Below are 20,480 nucleotides of genomic sequence, written 5' to 3' on the forward strand. Positions count from 1 at the left end.
TCTCTCCATCCAACACTCCCTCGCCAATCGCTACCCTCTTCTCACCAACCCCCACGTCATCTCAACGCTGATCGAATCAATCCCCAGCACAATCACTCAGACCCTCCACGTCTTCGCCTCGCTAGGCCCTCGCCCCGATCCTTCGTCCGTCTCCTCCGCTCGAGCCAAGATCGCTCAGATCCGAGAGACGGAGTCGGGGGGATCCTCTTCCTGACACCGATGATATGTGAACCAACTAGATTGCAGTTTGAATATTAAAAATTATTATCAGAATTTTATATCATAAATTATTTGATATTAACACTAATTTCAACAAAAATATATTTCTCAAAACAAAATCTTAATAATATATACACAATATCTAATCTATTAATTTAGAATCGTATTTTTTATCTATTTTAAAAATGTCCTTTTTTGTCAACAAAAATTGTTATTTAAATTTGGGCATATTCACCTCTCACTAGAAAAATATAACATTCATTATAATTAGATTAACAATGCAAAATAACTTCCTCATCTTAATAAAAAGAATATTCGACTACCCATAATAGAATCTTCACTTTCATATGTTCTAACATCTATCTATCTATCATATTAAAACTGAAATACATTTTGGTACTGTTTGAAAATATGGATAACAAGATAAATGAAAATTGTTTGAAAACATGGATAGCAGATTAAGTATTTTCTTTTATTTATACATTTAGCTATTATATTTACGATAAATTAAGCACTTTCTTTGGTTTTTTTTTTATTTACAGATTTTGCCACTGCATTTAAAATCAATTTAAGTTAATTAATTACAATAGTTGTTGTTTCTTTATGGTAAAATAAAAACATAAACTGAAATATATAGCATGTATTATATAAAACAATTTTTTTAAATATTTTATTATCCTATTTAGTTTAGTCAAATATAAAAATTTCGAGAGTTCAATTTTTAAGGAAACAAACTAGATCTCGATCCGCACAACCGCGCAGATTTTTGTTTTCATTTATTTTTATATAAACATTTTGTTTTCAATTCTAAATTGGTATATATTATAATATATATGTGTCTATCAATTTTTAAAACATAAAAAATTTACGGTATATTTTTTCATTGAATAGATTATTTCAAACTTTCACATTTTTTTGTATCTTCTTATATATATATATTCGGATCATTATTTCATTATTAAAATCGTAACTATATATATAAAGATTAGTAAAATATTGTTTTATTATCATATTCAAAGATATTGTAACATTTCACAAATTTAGAAAGTTCTTAAAAAATTAAATTTTTCGCTTCATAGATTTGTATTATCGATTAAATAATTAAACATTTAGTTTTTGTTTAATTTTTAAAATAAACTATATAGTTTAAAATTTATTTTCATTAGTTTAAGGTAGTAAAGATTAATCATTATTATATAATATGATTTTGTTATTTAAAAAATATCTTTATAATTTTATGGAGGTATAATATTACAACATTAAATTATATCTATTTAATTTATACTATCTATAAATTCAATGAATCATCTATTGTTTAAATCCAATTATTGATAGCCCAATACAAATTTCTGGTAGTCCCAAAATTTAAATGATAAGATTAAAGATTAAATGTAACATGACTTTTTAGAAATTGGTCCATTAGGTCTATTTTTTAAAAAATCACACATGAATCAAGGTCGTGACTTCTGTTTTAATATATAAGATATTATAAAATTAATAATAATTCATAGAAAACTAATGCAAAAAATTAAAAAAATTAGTATGTTGTTTCATTTTAAAATAAATTAGCAAAAAAAAATAACAGGTTAATATATAAATAGTATAATTACATCAAACTGCATCAAATTATAATTTTTTTGATATAATACTCCCTCCGTTTTTTATTGTAAGTAGTTTTGCTTAAAAGCACGAATATTTAGAAAATTTTTATTTAAAAGAATATATCATTTAACCAATTAATTCAACCAATTATTAAAATTCTAATATTATTTCATTGGTCACACAATATCCAATAAATGAAAAAGATGCATTGAAATATGTAAACTACTTATATTGTGAAACAAACTATTTTTGCTAAAACTACTTACATTTAGAAACAGAGAGAGTATTATTTACAAATAAAAAAAATGACTACTCTTAACCCATGTTCTGGAACGCGGTAGGCGCTAGTCGGGCGGTCGGGTTGGGCCTAGCGCCTAAAGAAAAAATCGGGGATTAATCGAAAATTATGCAGGGCGGAATTTTTAGATGGTTTACTATGTTATAAAACATGTTAATCTTTAATTGTGTATAACATTAATACATTTTCATGTTTATGATTGTATAAAACACACAAATAGAATATATAAATTTAATATAGTGTAATTTTCATCAAAATTATGAATATAAATGATATTTATAAAATTTTAGATCAAATAAACAAATAAAAATATTATTAAAACTAAAAAAAAAAATTTAAAAAAAAAAAAAAAAAAATTAGGCGGCTGCCTAGGCGGCTAGGCGGTCATTTAGGCGGTCTAGGCGGAAAAAATCGGATATCCGAATTTTTAAACCGATTTGGCATAAATCGGAGCGGAAAAGTGACGCGTAGCGCCTAGGCGGCCGCCTAGGCGGCTAGGCGGCCGATTTTTAGAACAGGGCTCTTAACTAAAGTAGTAGTTAAACTAGGAAAGTAAAAATCAGGTCATATTAGAAAAGTCTTTTTTCTTTCTTTCAATAGTACTCCAATGCCTTTCGCCCTAGAAATCAGAATAAATATATTTTTTAACCCTCTCTTTAAGATCTTCCCTGTTCGGGCACATCTCAGCGTCACAAACTTTGTTTTCACACCGGAAGCGTTATTATCAAACATCTATATTATAAGATAATATATTTTACTCTATATAACCCTATGAGTATAAATTTACCCTCATTAAAAGTGGTACTATGAATGATTAGTGTAAACACGAAAAGTGGTACTATGAATGTGGTATTTGTGGCAATTTCCTTACATTATTTTATAACAACTTTTTTTGAACTTTTGGTAATGTTTTCTAAATTTTTCTCAACAGATTTTGTTATAATTAAAATAAAAATAAATTTATAATTAAAATTTGATTTTTTCATTAATATTTTAAATGAATTATTAATATTTTATAGTTTTCTAATAACATATTTTAACTAGTATATGAACTAAATGTTATTATATACCATTATATTTTTGTATATAAAATTTTTTAACCAATATATTGCTCATAGTTTCAAAATAAATAAAAAGATAACATATAGTTGTACATATAAAAGTTTAACCTATGTTAAAATTTATTTTTGTAATAAAATATTATATAATTTACGAATTTTAACTCATTTTAATGATGAGTGATAATTTATTTAGATGAAATAATGTTTTAAAAATAAATTTGTTAATTTACCTATTTAATATAATTTTCATATTTAATTCATAAATCATTTCTATTTTTATATAATAAACAATATAATTATAAAATTTATAAAAAATTTACAATTTTTATTTTTTTGTTTTAGAATAAAACTTTAATTAACATTGATTTATAATAATATTATATTACTAATCACGAAATTAATTAAATGAGTTATTTTATAAAAATATTTAAAATTTTATTAAGATTTTGTTAGATTCTTTCTCAAGAGATTTTTTATAATTAAAATATTGTTATAATTTAAAAAAATTAAATTTATAGTTGTTTTATTATTAACGTAAATAATCAAATATGTAATATTAACTAATTTTTTAATTGGTTCTACTATAACTTGTTAATAATAGATAAAATAAATTAATAGTTTAGATCTTTTCATCAGCAAAATGAGTCACACAATGACTTACAAGTGATAAAACAAAATTCTTACCACTTATATGAAACTTTCGTACGATCGTAAGGGAACTAACCGGTATGAACCAATTATAACCGATCTCATCCAAGAATCCTTCTGCACATTTCGATTCAAGCAACTTAGTTACGTGCACTGATTATTCAAATGATTCAATTGTTGGTTCCATCTACAAAGTCAGTTTTCAATATCAATTAATAAAATAGAAACATTCGAATTATCACCGGTTTACGTGCACTCTCTTGTCTTCTTGACTTAAGTTTGAGTAATTTCTGTTTTAGAAAACCTGTGATACTCCCTGTAATACTTCCTTGTCTTTAGGATTACAACTTTGTAAGATCCTTTTTTTCATATTATATATATGATATATTCTCTTCCGTATTTTTTCCAACATCTCTCTAGAAGTTTTCTTCGTCAAAGATTAATGCCAGTGGCTGGTGGCCTTCACCGCCGGTTACCATCCTTTCATTTTGTTTGTAACTATCTCAATCTGTTGATTGGTCTCTGTTTTTCGCTTGGCGATTTTTTTTTTTTAACGATTTTGTTGTGTAATATTCAACAAAACCAGAGCCTATTAGGAATATATGCAAATATACGATATACCATATCTATTTAGGATATATTTCAAGTCGGTTTAGTATATTTCCTATTCTCTTGTTGTCGAGTTTGTATATATACATTGTAAGGCACCTTTAGTATCATAAGAAAGTCTTCTCTAAATCATTGAGACCTAGTTTTACATGGTATCAGAGCACAAAATTCTGTGACCTAGTTCTCAGTTTTATTACTTGTTCTTAAAGTTTCGAAGTTCGAAATCCAAAGTCGAGTCAGTTGGCTCTTGTGTCTGAGACTCGTAGTACGTAGTCTCGTTGAAGAAGTTTGGTGTGAACGGTTGTGTAACACATCGCAAACATGGTTAATGATGATGTTGGAGACTCGGCTGTGTCCAAAAGCGGAGATTCTCAAACAAAAAGTGCTGGAAGTCTAACTCCATATTCTCTTCATGCCTCCGACAATCCAGGAGCGATGATTACGTCAGTGACGTTAACAGGAGAGAACTACAACGAATGGTCTAGTGAGATGACCAACGCACTGCGAGCGAAACGGAAGCTAGGATTTGTCGAGGGTACCATACCGAAGCCTTTGGCAACGGATTCAAATCTGGAACTCTGGCTCTCCGTCAACTCCATGATAGTAGGGTGGATTCGGACCTCAATCGAACCACGCGTCCGTTCTACCGTCACCTTTGTTCAAGATGCACATAAGCTGTGGGAGAACCTTAGAAAACGGTTTTCCGTGGGCAACAAGGTTCGTGTGCATCACTTGAAAGAACAGATCGCAGTGTGCCGACAAGATGGTGCGTCTGTGATCGAGTACTATGGACGTTTGTCCAAGATTTGGGAGGAGCTGGATATGTACAAGCCCCTGCCTTCGTGTTCGTGTTCTGCTATTGCAGAGTTTGAAAGAGATAGAGAAGAAGAAAAGGTCCACCAGTTTGTAATGGGATTGGATCAAGCTCGTTTTGGAGGAGTGTGTCAAGGTATAATATCCTCTGATTCTACACTGGATATTGGAGAAATCTATGCTAAGGTGATTCGAGAAGAGCAGCGCCTCAACTCAGTCAAAGAGAGACAGATGCAACAGAATGCTGTCGGGTTTACGGTTAAGAAAGAAGCGGGTGCGGCAAGCTCTAATCAAGCAGCCTCACGTACTGACTCTGGAAGAAGAGATCGCGTCCCTCAATGTTCAAACTGTGGTCGTAGTGGGCATGAAAAGGCAAACTGCTGGCAGTTAGTCGGCTTTCCTGACTGGTGGGAAGAACGTGCAGTAAACAGAAGTGGAGGAGGAAACAGAGGAGCATACAGAGGTGGTCGTGGTCGTGGAAATTATGGGTCTGATCGATCCAGAGGCAGTGGAGCAAAGGCACACGCGACTACATCCAACTCGTCTAGCTTCCCTGAGCTAACGTCAGAACAGTGGCGAACGTTGACTCAGATGATCAACGAGAAAGCTTGCTCTCCCACCGATAAGTTGTCTGGTAAGAGTAAACTGGGTGATTTGATACTAGACACGGGAGCTTCCCATCACATGACAGGAGACATCTCGTTTCTTGTAAACACAACGAGTATTTTGCCATGTCCAGTTGGTTTTGCAGATGGAAACAAAGCATATGCCACACATACGGGAACATTTCCCTTAACTGATCGAATCACTCTTGATCATGTCTTGTTTGTGCCAAATTTGAACTGTTCCTTGATATCAGTCTCAAAACTGTTAAAGCAAACAAATTGTTTCGCATTACTAACGGATACGATTTGTCTATTACAGGATCGTTTCACGAGGACCCTGATTGGAGCCGGTAAGGAACGAGATGGGGTGTATTACTTCACTGATGTCATGGCTGCTAGAGTTCACCGTGTGTCAGCCCCTGTTGTTAAGTCCGCTGATCAACTTCGTTGGCACCAGAGGCTTGGGCATCCATCATCTTCAGTTTTATCTAATTTACCTATGTTTTCGTCTACTAAACTAGCTGCCCTAAGTCCTTGCGACACATGTTTTAGGGCTAAGCAAACTAGAGAAGTGTTTTATGATAGCATCAATAAATCAAATGAGTGTTTTGCGTTGATTCATTGTGATGTTTGGGGTCCATACAGAACTCGTGCTTCTTCTGGTGCTGTATATTTTTTAACAATCGTGGATGATCATTCAAGAGCTGTATGGACGTATCTCATGCTTGAGAAATCCGAAGTTCGTACGATCTTGACTAATTTTTGTAGCATGGCCTCTACTCAGTTCAGTAAAACAGTTAAGACAGTGAGATCCGATAATGGAACAGAGTTTATGTGTTTGGCAAGGTTCTTTCGAGAAAGTGGGATTATTCATCAGACGTCATGTGTAGACACGCCTCAACAGAATGGACGTGTCGAAAGGAAACACCGGCATATACTTAATGTGGCCCGCGCCATACTATTTCAAGGAAGTTTACCGGTGAGGTTCTGGGGTGAAGCCATCATGACAGCAACTCATCTTATAAATCGAACTCCCACGCAAGTTCTTCGAGGTGCTTCACCATATGAAGTACTGTACGGTGAGAAGCCAAGTTATGATCATCTTAGAGTCTTTGGAAGTCTGTGTTACACACATTTGAGAGCCCGTGACAAAGACAAGTTTGGCTCTCGAAGTCGTAAGTGTATATTTATGGGTTATCCGTTTGGACAAAAGGGTTGGAAGGTGTTTGATCTCGACAAGGAACAGTTCTTCATTTCTCGAGACGTCATATTTTACGAGGACACATTTCCTATGTCATCTCTTTCAGAACAGTCGCCGGTTCAGGGAATTGCGTCTCCGGCTCCACCTACTAATACACTCGACTACTCTGACTCAGATTGGTTATTTGAGTCTGTCCCCAGCTCACTCGACAGGGGGAGTAGCGATGGCATTGGCAATACAGATATTACTGTGGGAGTTGAACCGATAACATCCGAGACACAGAGCCCACAGGCTCCGGAGTCTCGTTCTGCACTACCAGCTGATAGGTCTACAACTACTGCAGAAGTCGTTACAAGTACTGAAACACGTACTGATCAGAGGTCTGAGCCAGTACAAGATATCTCCATGAATGATCCGGTTGTGTTAGGTAGAGGACAACGAGTGCGTCTTCCCTCTGTCAAGCTTAAAGACTACGTCAACTACAACATCATGTGTCATGAAGATACCCATCTCGTTCCAGTCTGCGCTTCATCTTCGTCCTCGGAAAATGCTCCAGGTATGACACAATCTCCTTTAGCTACATATATCTCTGTTGATGCCTTCTCAAGTGCGCATCAAGCTTTCTTAGCAGCTGTAATCTCAGGAGTTGAACCTAAGCGATATCATGACGCCATTAAGCATAAGGTTTGGTGTGACTCTATGAAAGAAGAAGTCACTGCTCATGAGGAGCAAGGCACGTGGGATATTGCTTCGCTTCCGCCTGGCAAGACTGCCGTGAGTTCTCAGTGGGTTTATAAGATCAAGTACAATCCTGATGGTACAATTCGGCGACACAAATCTCGTCTAGTTGCCAACGGGAATAAACAAGTTCCAGGCAAAGATTTTGAGGAAACATTTGCCCCAGTTATCAAAATGGGCACGGTTCGTATGCTTCTCCGTATTGCCGCAGCTAAGAAGTGGGAAGTTCACCAAATGGACGTTCATAACGCATTTCTTCATGGTGATCTTGAGGAAGAAGTGTATATGCGTTTACCTCCAGGCTTTACTCATTCTGATCCAACAAAAGTATGTCGTCTCAGGAAATCTATTTATGGCCTTCGACAGGCTCCACGGTGTTGGTTCTCCAAGTTATCTAAAGCTCTCCTACAATTCGGTTTTGTTCAGTCTTACTCCGACTATTCATTGTTCTTATACACTAAAGAATCAGTTGAGATTCGAGTTTTGGTCTATGTCGACGATTTAGTGATCGCTAGTAATAGTCTCGACAAACTCACCAAGTTTAAAGAGTATTTGGGACAACAGTTTCACATGAAGGATCTTGGTAAGCTCAAATACTTTCTTGGTATAGAAGTAGCACGTACTGAAGAAGGGATCTTCTTATCTCAGCGCAAATATATCATGGATATCATTGATGATATGGATCTCCAGGATGCTCGTCCAGCATGCACACCAGTCGAGTAGAACCACAAGATCGCTTCCGATCAGTCATCTCTACTTTCTGATCCAAAGATCTATCGTCGCCTTGTGGGCCGTCTTGTCTATCTTTCCATGACTCGCCCTGAACTTTGTTACTCTATTCATCTTCTGTCTCAGTTTATGAAGTCACCTCGTGAAGGACATTTGGAGGCTGCATTGCGCGTTGTTCGATATCTCAAAGTTCTCTCGATCAAGGAATACTCATGAGCTCCGATGAAAATCTTGATCTCTCCATATACTGTGACGCGGACTGGAGTTCTTGCCCTGTTAGTCGTCGATCTTTGAGCTCATTTGTAGTCCTTCTCGGTGACTCTCCAGTAACGTGGAAGACCAAGAAACAAGATACCGTTGCTCACTCGTCAGCTGAAGCCGAATATAGGGCTATGGCTAAAGCTACTCGTGAAATGAAGTGGATTGTTCCTTTAGTTAAGGATCTCGGTATTCCAGTTCTCAAACCTGTCTCGTTCTTTTGTGACAATCAAGCGGCTATATACATTGCAGCCAATCCAGTGTTTCACGAAAGAACAAAACACATAGAACGAGACTGTCATAGTATTCGAGATGCCGTCCTTGCTGGTTTGATCGCCACTAAACATGTTCGTACTAAGGATCAGCTCGCTGACATCTTGACTAAAGCTCTTGGAAAACCACAGTTTGAAGTGTTACTGTCCAAGTTGGGTGTCAAGAGACTTCACACTCCAACTTGAGGGGGAGTATTAGGAATATATGCAAATATACGATATACCATATCTATTTAGGATATATTTCAAGTCGGTTTAGTATATTTCCTATTCTCTTGTTGTCGAGTTTGTATATATACATTGTAAGGCACCTTTAGTATCATAAGAAAGTCTTCTCTAAATCATTGAGACCTAGTTTTATTCTCATTCATTATCCTTCTCTCGTTTGGTTGGATCTAAATAAAGTTGCCTTCATTTTGTTTGTATAGTTTGATACAAGTATGGATGGCAAAGGAGTTTCGTTGTGTCCCTCTTTCACAAATTCGTCAATTGAAATCTTGGTTAACTTCAGTTGAATTAGCTTCAACAGAAGACATGCTTTCAACTCCTCTCCTAGAAAATAAGTCTTTACCTTCTTGTTAGCCGGAGAATCAGCATATGGGTAAATATTTTCAATTGGAAAGGATAAAAAAAATAATGGATTAAGATTGATAGATTCATAAGATTGATCGGTGTCCGACGAAGATTCTTCTTATGGATCGGTTTGGTCAATCTCAAGTTTATAATCTGAAGATGATGGATGGTTTGATTGAGGCGTCGGATGAAGTGAAAGAGGATCTCGGTAAGGATTGATGAATCCGGCGACGGTGGACATGCGACTCGCAGAGGAGCTGTCTCCGTCGTGTTGAAGGATCCCATTCTCTAGATGCTTCAATAGTTGACGCGTGGGACGCGTGCCGAATCTTGAGAGCAAAGCAACATAGTAACTTCTATTTTGATAGATAAGATTAACATAATTTAATAAATAATATTTTTTATAAATACTATATTTTTTTGTAAATATATAGTTCAAGTACTACTATAAATTAATATTTAGAATATATATATATATATATATATATATATATATATATATATTTATATTAAACTAAGGAATACAGTAGAACCTCTATAAATTAATAATGTTGAAACTTTGAAATTTTATAATTTATAAAAATATTAATTAAAAAAAACTATTTTTTAAGATTTTTTTAACTATTTTTTTATAAAATAAAAATATACTTGATTTTACCGTATACACATTAATAAAATTTTATAAATTTGAGTATTTGACTTTCATATTGTTTTATTTTATCACTTGATTTATATATTTATGTTTCATATTACTTATATGTGATTTTCGATATAATTTTACTAAATATTGTCAAAATATATTGAAATGTTAAGATAAAATAGAGATATTTTCATTGTAAATATAAAATCAACAATATAACATTTAGTTTGCACTTATATGTAATGTATACATAGATATATTATTAATTTATGATTTTAATTGGATCATATATTTACATAGGATTTTCTAAAAATAATATTATCTTATTATTTTATCGATTCGTGTAATATTTTGAATTGACCCAACTCAAGACCAAAAAAAATTATTAATTTATAGAGATTATTAATTTATTGAATATTAATTTATAGAGATTGTTAATTTATTGAGTATTAATATATTGAAAACTAACTTAAGTGGATTAGAGATAGTCTTATTGGATTAGGTATTTGATAGAATTCTGGTGTTTTAGCAAATCTTACCTTATTGGATTCAGTATTTATAAAACCTTTTACAAATCCATGTTTATTGAACTTATCATTTGTATAAATCTCATTAAATCTTCCCTTATTGGAAAATTGGAATTTCATCAATAATATGTATCAAGAATTATTTTGGATTATCTAAAAAAAGATTTGTAGTCAAAATTCAGTTAGAAGAAATACCACCTAATGAGATGGTATTTCACAAAAATAAAAAAAAGGATTTCATCCTCTTCGTTTTATCGTCGGCCAAAAAGTACAAACACTAGTTGTAGCTTTATTACCCTCTCTGATCCCATTAAGCCGCCGCCATCACCTGGCCGTCGTCATCCCCAACCACCGTCCATTCTCACTAGTCCGAGACGTTTTGTCCATGACATGATTTTGATCTGCTCTTTTAACAAAATTTTGTCTACTTGATCTGGTGATGATTCAAACGGACAAGTACTCAACTGTGATAACTCAGAAGCTGAAGAAGAATTATTTATGTAGAGAGGCTCTCTCGTTGATGTAGTTCCACTTGAAGCTTGAATGACGTGGACGTGTCAAAGGGAAGACATGAGTGTTCACTGCCTTACAACGTGTCATGTCATATGTTGAGTATTATTCAGTGTGCTTATGAGCCTCTTAAGATATTAAGAAAGCTTCTGTTTAATCGTGATAGAAAGGTTTCTAGTGTCGTGATTTTATATGTTTAATTCATAAAAAAAAAAATTATTTATATCTCAAAACTCTTAAAATCCCTTTTTAATCACCTCCTAAGATTTTGTTTAAATCCAGAGTTTTTAGAAATTCCTTTGAGTTTTGTATATAATGAAATCCTCTCAAATGACTTCTTGTTTTTAATAAAACGTTAAGATGTTTTTTTTTTCACACTAAAAATGATTTTCATTCAAATGTGGAACTAACCCATAAGCATACAATATCAAGTTAACAGAATTAAACTCAATCATATCCACTCAAAAGGACAAACACACGTCCAGCTCCTTAATTAACCAAAAAAAAAAGATGACACTTTTAGCAATCAAAACGACAGGGCTGTTTGCCTTTCTGTTGGTCAGTTGTAGCTTCCACAGATCCAAAAATGAAGGAAACTCCAAATCTTCTGTGAGATCCATTTGAAGGAGGGCCAAGCTGGCGGTCAGAGAACAGCACCTACCAACTCTGTTGACTCCACTCCAAAGACAATCTTGTTTTTCCTCAGGCTTCCCATGCTTTCAGTGGCCCATAACCAACCATTTGCTTCTGCTTCAGTAGCGGTCGGAGCATTAGAAAAGGAGCTTCTACTATGCATTAGAAAAGGAGCTTCTACTATGAATCCATGAAACTCAATTGATGAGTGTGTGCTTACACCAGGCGATTCCAATATAACATCTCAACCATCTGGCGCCTGGAGACTCCCATTCTTGCACTTCATTGTCTGTGCTACCCTCTGTAGCAACCACGATGTTTATGCAGGATTCGGTTGATTAGAATAATGAACGTAGGAATGAGGTGACTAAAGATGCTTTTATTAGAATCAAACAAGAGGTTCCAAGATTGACGAGAAATAAGGAGACAAGATCAAAGGTTTAAGCAACAGGATCAAAGAGATGATTAGGAAACCCTAGATCTAGCCGCTTCTGTATGTGTTGTCCAAAAGTCCTCTTTCGTTGTCTCCTCATCCCCCTCTTATAGTGTAACCGTCTGTGATGCCCTAATCGTGTCGTCCTTTGGGCCCTGTCGTCAAAGGCCGAGTATGCGGGCCTTGGTACTGTTCTTTATAAGCCGAGCGTATTTAGTCGGCTTAGCTGATCGGCTAAAAGTACTCTGGGTCGAGCCGACACCTTTAGCCGCTTAAGCCGACTAAACTGGTCAAGCTTGCCGGGCTAGGGCCTGTTATTCGATGGGCCTTGTGGAGGGATGTAATCCATCTCCTACAATAAGTCCCTCCCCCAGTTCACTTGTGAGCGGCGTAACGATCTCAGTGAATTTGTGGGTCAGGTTCGTTTGTATATCAGGTCCTAGCGTGTTTAGTCGCATGCCGCTTTATTGACGTTTCTAGTCGCTTAGAGTAGTACTTCTTCATGATCTATTTTGCTCGCCGAGGTTTTTGTCACGGAGGCACGTTTTACTCGGTAGGCGAATTACTTCGATATAAGAGCTCAAGCTTATCTCATCGGTTTTTGTCAGAAAACCGGTTTAGACCGAAATCAGGGATTAATTTCGGTTTGGCCGCTTAGAGATCGGTTTGAACGAGAAACCGAACCGTCGCGAGTAAGCCTTTGGGTATTTAGGCGGCCTTTGAGGCCCATTTAGGTTTCTTTAGACCTAATGATTGCGCTTCGGAGGATGTGCCCTTGTTTTTGCTATAAATAGGCTCCTCCCTTTCGCTTTCGTCATTCTTCTCTGCAAGTTCAGGTATTCCGCTTTCTCTCCCTTCTCTCTACTTTTACTTTCTCTCTCTAGGTACGTTTCTCCTCACAGAGGCTTGTCGGTATCGTCCGGCGGTTGTAGTCGTCCCCTAAATCCAGGATCATGCCTCTGAGAGGTCGTTTGTCGCGAGAAGAAAAAGGGAAGGGCGTCGCAGATTCTCCGAGTCCTACCAGAGATGAACGGGCAGCTGACAGCCCGCTGGATGATTTCGACTTGATTCATCGCGACGCTCTTCGGGATTTAGACAATATGACCCTATCTCAACGCCTTTTGGTCGCTGATGCTCATAAGATGATCCGTGACGAACGCACGGATCGCGTTGAAGTCGGGAGCAGTGACGTGAGCGGTAGCGGCTCTGAAGCGTCTAGCCAAGCCTCAAGGTCTTTGAGACGAGCTAGTCGGGAGATTCCTTTCGACCAGATAGACTGCCGACCCACGATCTATCATCCTGGTGGGATCTTCGAAGAACTCGGCCCACTCCCGTCCGAATTGCTTCGTGACCCGCGGGCTCAGTCGTGGGGGAATGTCTTTGATTCTTGCTCCTCCCACAAGACGGTGAGGGATTTATTGAGGCGAAGTGGAGGTGCCGGTGTTACATACATCATTCCTTCCAAGGGACAGCGTCCTTGGTCGCCTCCGATTGGCTATCAGTGTGTCTATGAGTCTTATTTTGGAGACCATACGAAGCTCTGGTTTCCAATTCCCCGACTGATCACGTCGTACGCATTCCGTCGGGACATCGCCATCTGTCAGTTGCTTAACGGGTCGCTGCGCATCGCGGTTATGTTAATGGTGATGGCAGCGGAGATAGATGTTTCGATGAGTGTGAGAGTATTCGAAGAGTTAACTTTTACGAAGGCGGAGCCACATGGGATATTCTCAGTGAAGATGCGCTCGAGCTACAACGTCTTGTCAGGGCACCCGAACAAGACGAAGGACTGGCAGCGCTCATATTTTTACGTCAAATCTGACGAGCATGCCTTCTCGGAGCCACCTGGGGACGACTACCGCGTTCTATGGAACAAAACGCTTGGTAGATAGTGTTCGTTGTTATCATGCCTTATTCGAGTATCCTAACGGCGTGTTTCTTGTTGTTGCAGTTCGTCACCCGAATACGATCGCATACCCGGAGAAATTCTTTGAGAGTGCTCAGGTGATCGCGGCTCACAGTCATCTTCGTTGGCCTGATCTTAGTCGAGAGTGGATAAGACGCCAAGAAGCTCGGATTGCTAGAGGTGGGTTCATCGATCTTTCTCCCAGAAGTTCTATCAACAACTTAGTCTCTCTTCTTTTTTTTTTACAGCTGATTGGGAATCGAGGCTTCCTGTTGTGCTCGGGCCCCGTAAGTCGCGTCTGTCCCTTTTTACTCGGAAACAGCAGAAACTTCTGGACGAAGCTAGGAAGATGGACGGAGTGCCGGATTTGAGTGCACTGTTGAAGGGGAAGCTGCAATTGCTTTCGAAGAAATCGATTCCTGCCGATGTGCAAGGGTCGACCAGTTCTGACGCAGGCCGAGCTTCCAAGGAAGGAGCTCCTGGTTTAGTCGACAAAGACGTTGGGGCGGAGCCTCCTGCCTCAAGTCCTAAAAAGAAGAAGAAGAGCAAGAAACCCAGGAGGAAAGCAACCGAAGAGCTTCCTCTTGAAGAGATCGCTTCTCTCGACGAAACCTCCGAGGGTTTGGAAGCAAGGAAGGGAGGGAGAGGAAGGAAGAGGCCTTACGAAGGGGCTACTTCCTCCATTGATCGCGGCGAGGCGCCGGCAGTAGGACGAGAAGGCGCTACAAGGGGTTCCGTCGAGTCTGACCGTTCCGAAGCGGCGCCTGAAGATCGTTCCAGAAAGAAGAAGAAGAAGAAGAAGTCCGTCGAGGCAGAGCCGCGTCCTTCTGATGCGGAAACGGGCCTCGTCGATGTTGTCGCGGGAGAAGACGTTTCTCTTGAAACCCCTCCTAAGGAGAGAGAGGTCTCAGCGCGGCGCAGTGATCCTGTTACGGGTGAGAGATCTATTCCTGATCCGTCTGCGAGGAAAGGGTCTCGTTCAGAGGGTTCTACTGCGAGGAGGAAGAAGATCGAGTTCCCCGATCGCGTCGAGTTTTCCTACAACGAGACGACCCCCCTAATCCTTAATCCTCTTAGATGCGCGGAGCTGACGCGCCAAATTCGTGGTGGGACGAAGGAGATGCCACAGTTGGACGACCTTTACTTTAGGAATGAATACATAGACGCTGCTTCTTCGAGAGCTCGGGTAACTGCGCTACCCTTCATACTTTATCTCATTATTCGATTCGTCGGGTTTACTCGTCTCACGTGGTCTGTGTTTGTCGTTTTTGCAGAGTGACGGGAGTATGAACTTTCTGGTTGAGAAATACGATAGTGCTCTGAAACAGACGATGATCCAGTTGGGATCTTCGGAGAAGCTTGCCCAGACGAGGTTGAAGGTCATCGAGAGAGTAAGGGCGGAGCATAAGAAGGCCAACGAGAAGGCCGCAGAGGAGAAAGAGATTCTTCGAGTAAAGTTCGAAGAACTGGAGGGCAAGCTTAAGTCTTCCAGCGCGGCGAGGAAAGAGCTCGTTCGAGAGAAAAGTCATTTGGAGCAAACGGCTGCGAACCTGGAGAAGGAGAAGACCGAGCTAGTCGAAGAGAGAGATGCCGCGGTAGACAAACTAATCAGAGAGAGGCAACGCTTGAGGGACTCCCGGGGTTTGGAGGTTACTCGTGAGAGGGAAAGAGTCGAGGCTGCTATGGCTGAGAAGGCAAGTCGCCGTTTTGATCGCGTGCGCGACCATTTTACTCGTCTGGAGGCTTTTGAGAAGGCGAAGAACCTGTATGGTCAAGCTTCGGGAACGAAGAAGTGCCTCGAGGTTATAAAGGCGAGTGGGACGGAGATCCCCCAAGAAATGATCGATGTCTTTGCTGAGCAGGAGAAACTTTACGAGGCGGAGGTTATGAAGCTCCGAGTAGAGCCGCTGTCCGATAATGACCTTACACTTTCTCCGCTGGTCCTTCCTTCTCGTTTCGCCGAGGACCGGTTCAGAACGTCATTCGATCCCTATGGGTCGAACGTAAATTTGATCGGGCCAGAGACGGCTTCTCGGCTCGTTACCTCGCTCGAAGTTGTTGAGGAGCCATCAGAGGAACCACTTGTTGATGTCACGTCTATCCCTACCGAGCCTGTCAAGTCCCAGGTGGGAAGCGGTTTTGACGAGCGCCCAGAGAATGAGAATCTGAAGGGGTTTCCTGGAAAGGACGGCCTCGAGATAGGCGACACTCTAGTTCAAGAGGGAGAGACCGAGAACGCGGGTGTCGAGGATCCTGTGCTCGTCTCGGATTCTTCCTCCGAAGGACGAGAGGATGGGGAGGAGGATAACGATGGGATCGAGGAGGCGTCGTTGCCACGTCCCGCTGAGGAGGAGACGATCTACGAAGCTGGGGATACAGATGTTCCTCCACGTCCCGTTGTAGACTCTCTTGCTTCTATTCCTACTCGGGCGGAGGACCCAACTGCTGCTGCTACCAAGGGTCCTGACGATCAAGATTCTGTTCTTTGACGTTTCACTTATGTTCTTATCTGTCGTGGTCTTGATAGACCTTGTTGTTGTACGATTAGACATGATTTTATTATTATTTATTTTTTTTTTTTTTGGGAAGTCGCTGTTTTAACCGGACTTTAAATTTGTGGGTTGTGTTTCTCATCTGTACTTGCAAACTTTGTTAAAGTAAATGTCAGTATCTTTAGTGTCTCGCGATGTGTTCGCTTAGAGACAATAGATTCCCGACCTTTGGCTTTTGCAAATAGATGAGGAAACGAACCGCTAGGGGATTTATTCAGCTCTTGTCGCGTTTCGATCGAGACGACGTTTAGGCGCATCGTTCTATATCGAAAACAAGGGACTGGATCTAAGAGTGGAAGGTTCTTTCGTCCGTTTCCTCAATGACAATCGAGTAATTGGGTAGCTAGTCCATTACGCGTTTAGTCGAGGAAAGGTTAAAGATTCACTCCGTTTAGTCGGTCAATGCTCCTTGGGCATAGGTGACTAGCGACTGTTGGGTCCTCAGGCTAAGTGTCTGATCAGGACATAGCCAGGAAATGGAACGATAGTGTCCGCGTATCTTCTGCTGGAGACACGGGAGCCGTTGGGTTTGATAACAGGCATCCACTCAGTAGAAGTTGAGACAAAGAACAAGATTTTGACTTTGATTTTGTTACAGCTGGACCTGTTTAAGGCTGCCTACGTACCTCGGTTGAGGATCAAGCCATTCGTAGTTCGTTTTTCCCGAGTAAAAGTGGCCGTGAGTGGCGCATTTACTCGGTCGAGTAGAAGTGACCACGGGGTGCATCTACTCGGTTTTTTTTTTTTTTTTTTTTTGGGATGCACCTAGGAGTAGAAACGTCTTAGGTGCATCGAGTTCCATGATCGGGGAACTTCTTCGCCACGTGAAGTTTGAAGTCGGTATACTCCGGGTTTGACGACTTTGATGATTTTATAAGGTCCCTCCCACCTGGCGCCGAGTTTACCGGCGTTTAGCTCCTTAGTGTTTTCAAACACCTTGCGCATGACGAGGTCACCGAGTTCCAGAGGTCGGGCACGGACCCTTTTGTTGTAGTAACTCTCGATCTGGTGTTGATAGTTCTGGATGCGCAGCAGAGCTTGATCTCGTCGTTCTTCTATCTCATCAAGGGCGTCGAGTAGCATTTCCTTGTTGAGTTCGACGTATTGAGGCATCTTGGAGCGTCGGAGGCTTGAAACGTTGACTTCAGCGGGAGCCATGGCTTCTACACCGTAGGCGAGGGAGAAAGGTGTCGATTTAGTCGATCCTCGCGGCGTTGTGCGATGGCTCCATAGGACCCCATCGAGCTCGTCGGCCCAGTAACCCTTTTTCAGATCCATGCGCTTTTTAATGCCATCGATGATGAGTTTATTGGAGGATTCTGCCTGGCCATTACCTTGCGGGTAACGAGGAGTGGAGGGGCTTAGTCGAATGTTCCATCTGCCACAGAACTCCTTGAAGTTGCCTGACATGAACTGCGATCCGTTATCGGTAACGATCTCATAAGGTAAACCGTGGCGGCAAATAATATTTTTCCAGACGAAACCGCGGACTTCTTTGTCCGTGACTTGAGCGTATGCTTCAGCTTCGATCCATTTGGTAAAGTAGTCGGTGAGGACAAGGATGAAGCGTCTTTGGCGGGAACAGGGAAGTGGTCCAATGATGTCCATTGCCCATCGCATGAACGGGTATGGAGGTTGTTCGCAACATTTCGGTTGGACAATGGATACTAGGTGCGTGCCGTTGGCACTTGTCGCAGCTTCTCGCGTAAGACTCACAATCTGCGTTCATTGTTGGCCAGAAGAAGCCCAAGCTCCTTACTTTGATTGCTAATGCACGTCCGCCCGAATGATTTCTGCCAGCGCCTTCGTGCGTCTCTGCCATAACCCTTGCTGTCTCGTCGCCATGAATGCATTTTAGGAGTACTTTACTCGCGGTCCAGCGGTGTAGTTCATCGTCAAGAACGACGTAATGGGCGCTGCGTGTTTTTAGTCGGCGAGCTTCCCATTTGTCGTTTGGGAGTTCTCCCTTCGAGAGGTAGTCGATAAACTCAGTTCTCCAATCAGGACCAAATCCGTCGTCATCTGGAGTAGCGGGTTCGATGACCGGGGCAACGAGGGTTTGGTCGATAGGAATATCGATGCTTGGTTTCTCGATACGATGTATCGGGATGGTTCGTTTAACTTGATCACGAAGCTTGCTGCCAAGGGCCGCGAGGGCGTCGGCGCAGACGTTTTCGCCTTTGGGAACTTTGATGAGTTCGAAGAACTCGAACTCTGCTGTCAGGCTTTGCACTATTTTGAGATAGGCATCCATTCGGTCGTTGCGGGCATCGTAGTCGCCGCTGAACTGACTGGCGACTAATTGAGAGTCGCAATAGGCGCTTAGTCGTTTAGCTTTTACGGCTTTTGCTAAGCGGAGTCCGGCGATCAGAGATTCGTATTCTGCTTCGTTGTTTGACGCGGGAAAGCCAAAGCTAAAAGACTGCCTGATTAGCTCTCCGGTCGGGGACTGTAGTTGGACTCCGGCTCCTGCTCCCTTGTTGGTCGATGATCCATCGACGTGAAGCGTCCAGGTTGAGCTTGGGAGTATAAGATCTTGTTCCAATTCTGGGGCCAACTCGACCAGGAAGTCCGCGAGGACTTGGGACTTCGCCGCTGTGCGGTTCTTGTAGGTAATATCGAGCTCGCCGAGTTCGATGGCCCACTTCGTGAGTCTGCCAGATCTGTTGGTGTTTTGGAGTATCGTTCGGAGAGGTTGATCAGTCAGTACCTCCACTGAATGTGACTGGAAATACGGTCGAAGCTTTCTTGCTGCCTCGACAACTGCTAAAGCCATCTTTTCCAGAGTCGGGTATCGCGTCTCTGGTCCGGTCATGCGTCTGCTTGTGTAAAAAATGGGCTTTTGTTCGCCGCGGTCTTCCTTTATCAGAACGCTGCTGACAACAGCTTGTGACACCGCGACATAGAGAGATAGAACATCACCTACGTTCGGCTTAGCGAGTACTGGAGGTGTTGTCAGGTATTGCTTGAGTTGAGTAAATGCATCCTCACACTTCTCATCCCAAATGAACTTCTTATTTCCTCGCAAGAGATCGTAGAAGGGGAGGCACTTGTCGGTGGATCTGGAGATGAAACGATTTAGAGCAGCTATCCGGCCAGTGAGCCGTTGTACTTCTCTACTGTTCCTCGGACTTGGGAGGTTCAGGACCGTGGATATTTGCTTTGGGTTTGCCTCGATTCCTCGCTGTGTGACTATGTAGCCGAGGAATTCGCCTGAAGAGACTCCGAATGTGCACTTTGCTGGGTTCAACTTCATGCCGTATTTGTTGAGAGTTTCGAAGCATTCTTGAAGATGACGGAGGTGATCAATGGAATGGAGCGACTTAACCAACATGTCGTCGATGTACACTTCCATAGTGATGCCCAGCTTATCTGCGAACATCTTGTTTACATGTCGTTGGTAGGTTGCTCCGGCGTTCTTCAAACCGAACGGCATGACCTTATAGCAGTAGGTTCACTTATCTGTGATGAAGGCTGTCTTCTCGCGATCATCCGGGTGCATCATTATTTGATTGTATCCAGAGAAGGCGTCCATGAAGGTCAGCATCTCGTTTCCGGCCGTAGACTCGACTAAACGGTCAATGTTGGGAAGAGGGTAGCTATCCTTTGGGCAGGCTTTATTCAAATCGGTGAAGTCGACGCAGACGCGCCAC

At 40.6% G+C, this 20,480-nt stretch overlaps 1 protein-coding gene across 1 annotated transcript; it reads right to left on the bottom strand.

Annotated features, from left to right (window-relative positions):
• Positions 1-17,592: 17,592 nt before the first annotated feature.
• On the bottom strand, positions 17,593-20,263 carry LOC125592561. The gene is made up of 2 exons (XM_048767799.1): positions 18,653-20,263; positions 17,593-18,546 (listed from the first exon to the last, which is right to left on the bottom strand). The coding sequence occupies exons 1-2, from the start codon at positions 20,261-20,263 to the stop codon at positions 17,593-17,595; spliced, it is 2,565 nt and encodes an 854-aa protein (XP_048623756.1).
• Between the last annotated feature and the right edge of the window lie 217 nt (positions 20,264-20,480).

The sequence above is a fragment of the Brassica napus genome, chromosome C9 (genome assembly GCF_020379485.1).
Source record: "Brassica napus cultivar Da-Ae chromosome C9, Da-Ae, whole genome shotgun sequence".
Taxonomy (NCBI): domain Eukaryota; kingdom Viridiplantae; phylum Streptophyta; class Magnoliopsida; order Brassicales; family Brassicaceae; genus Brassica; species Brassica napus.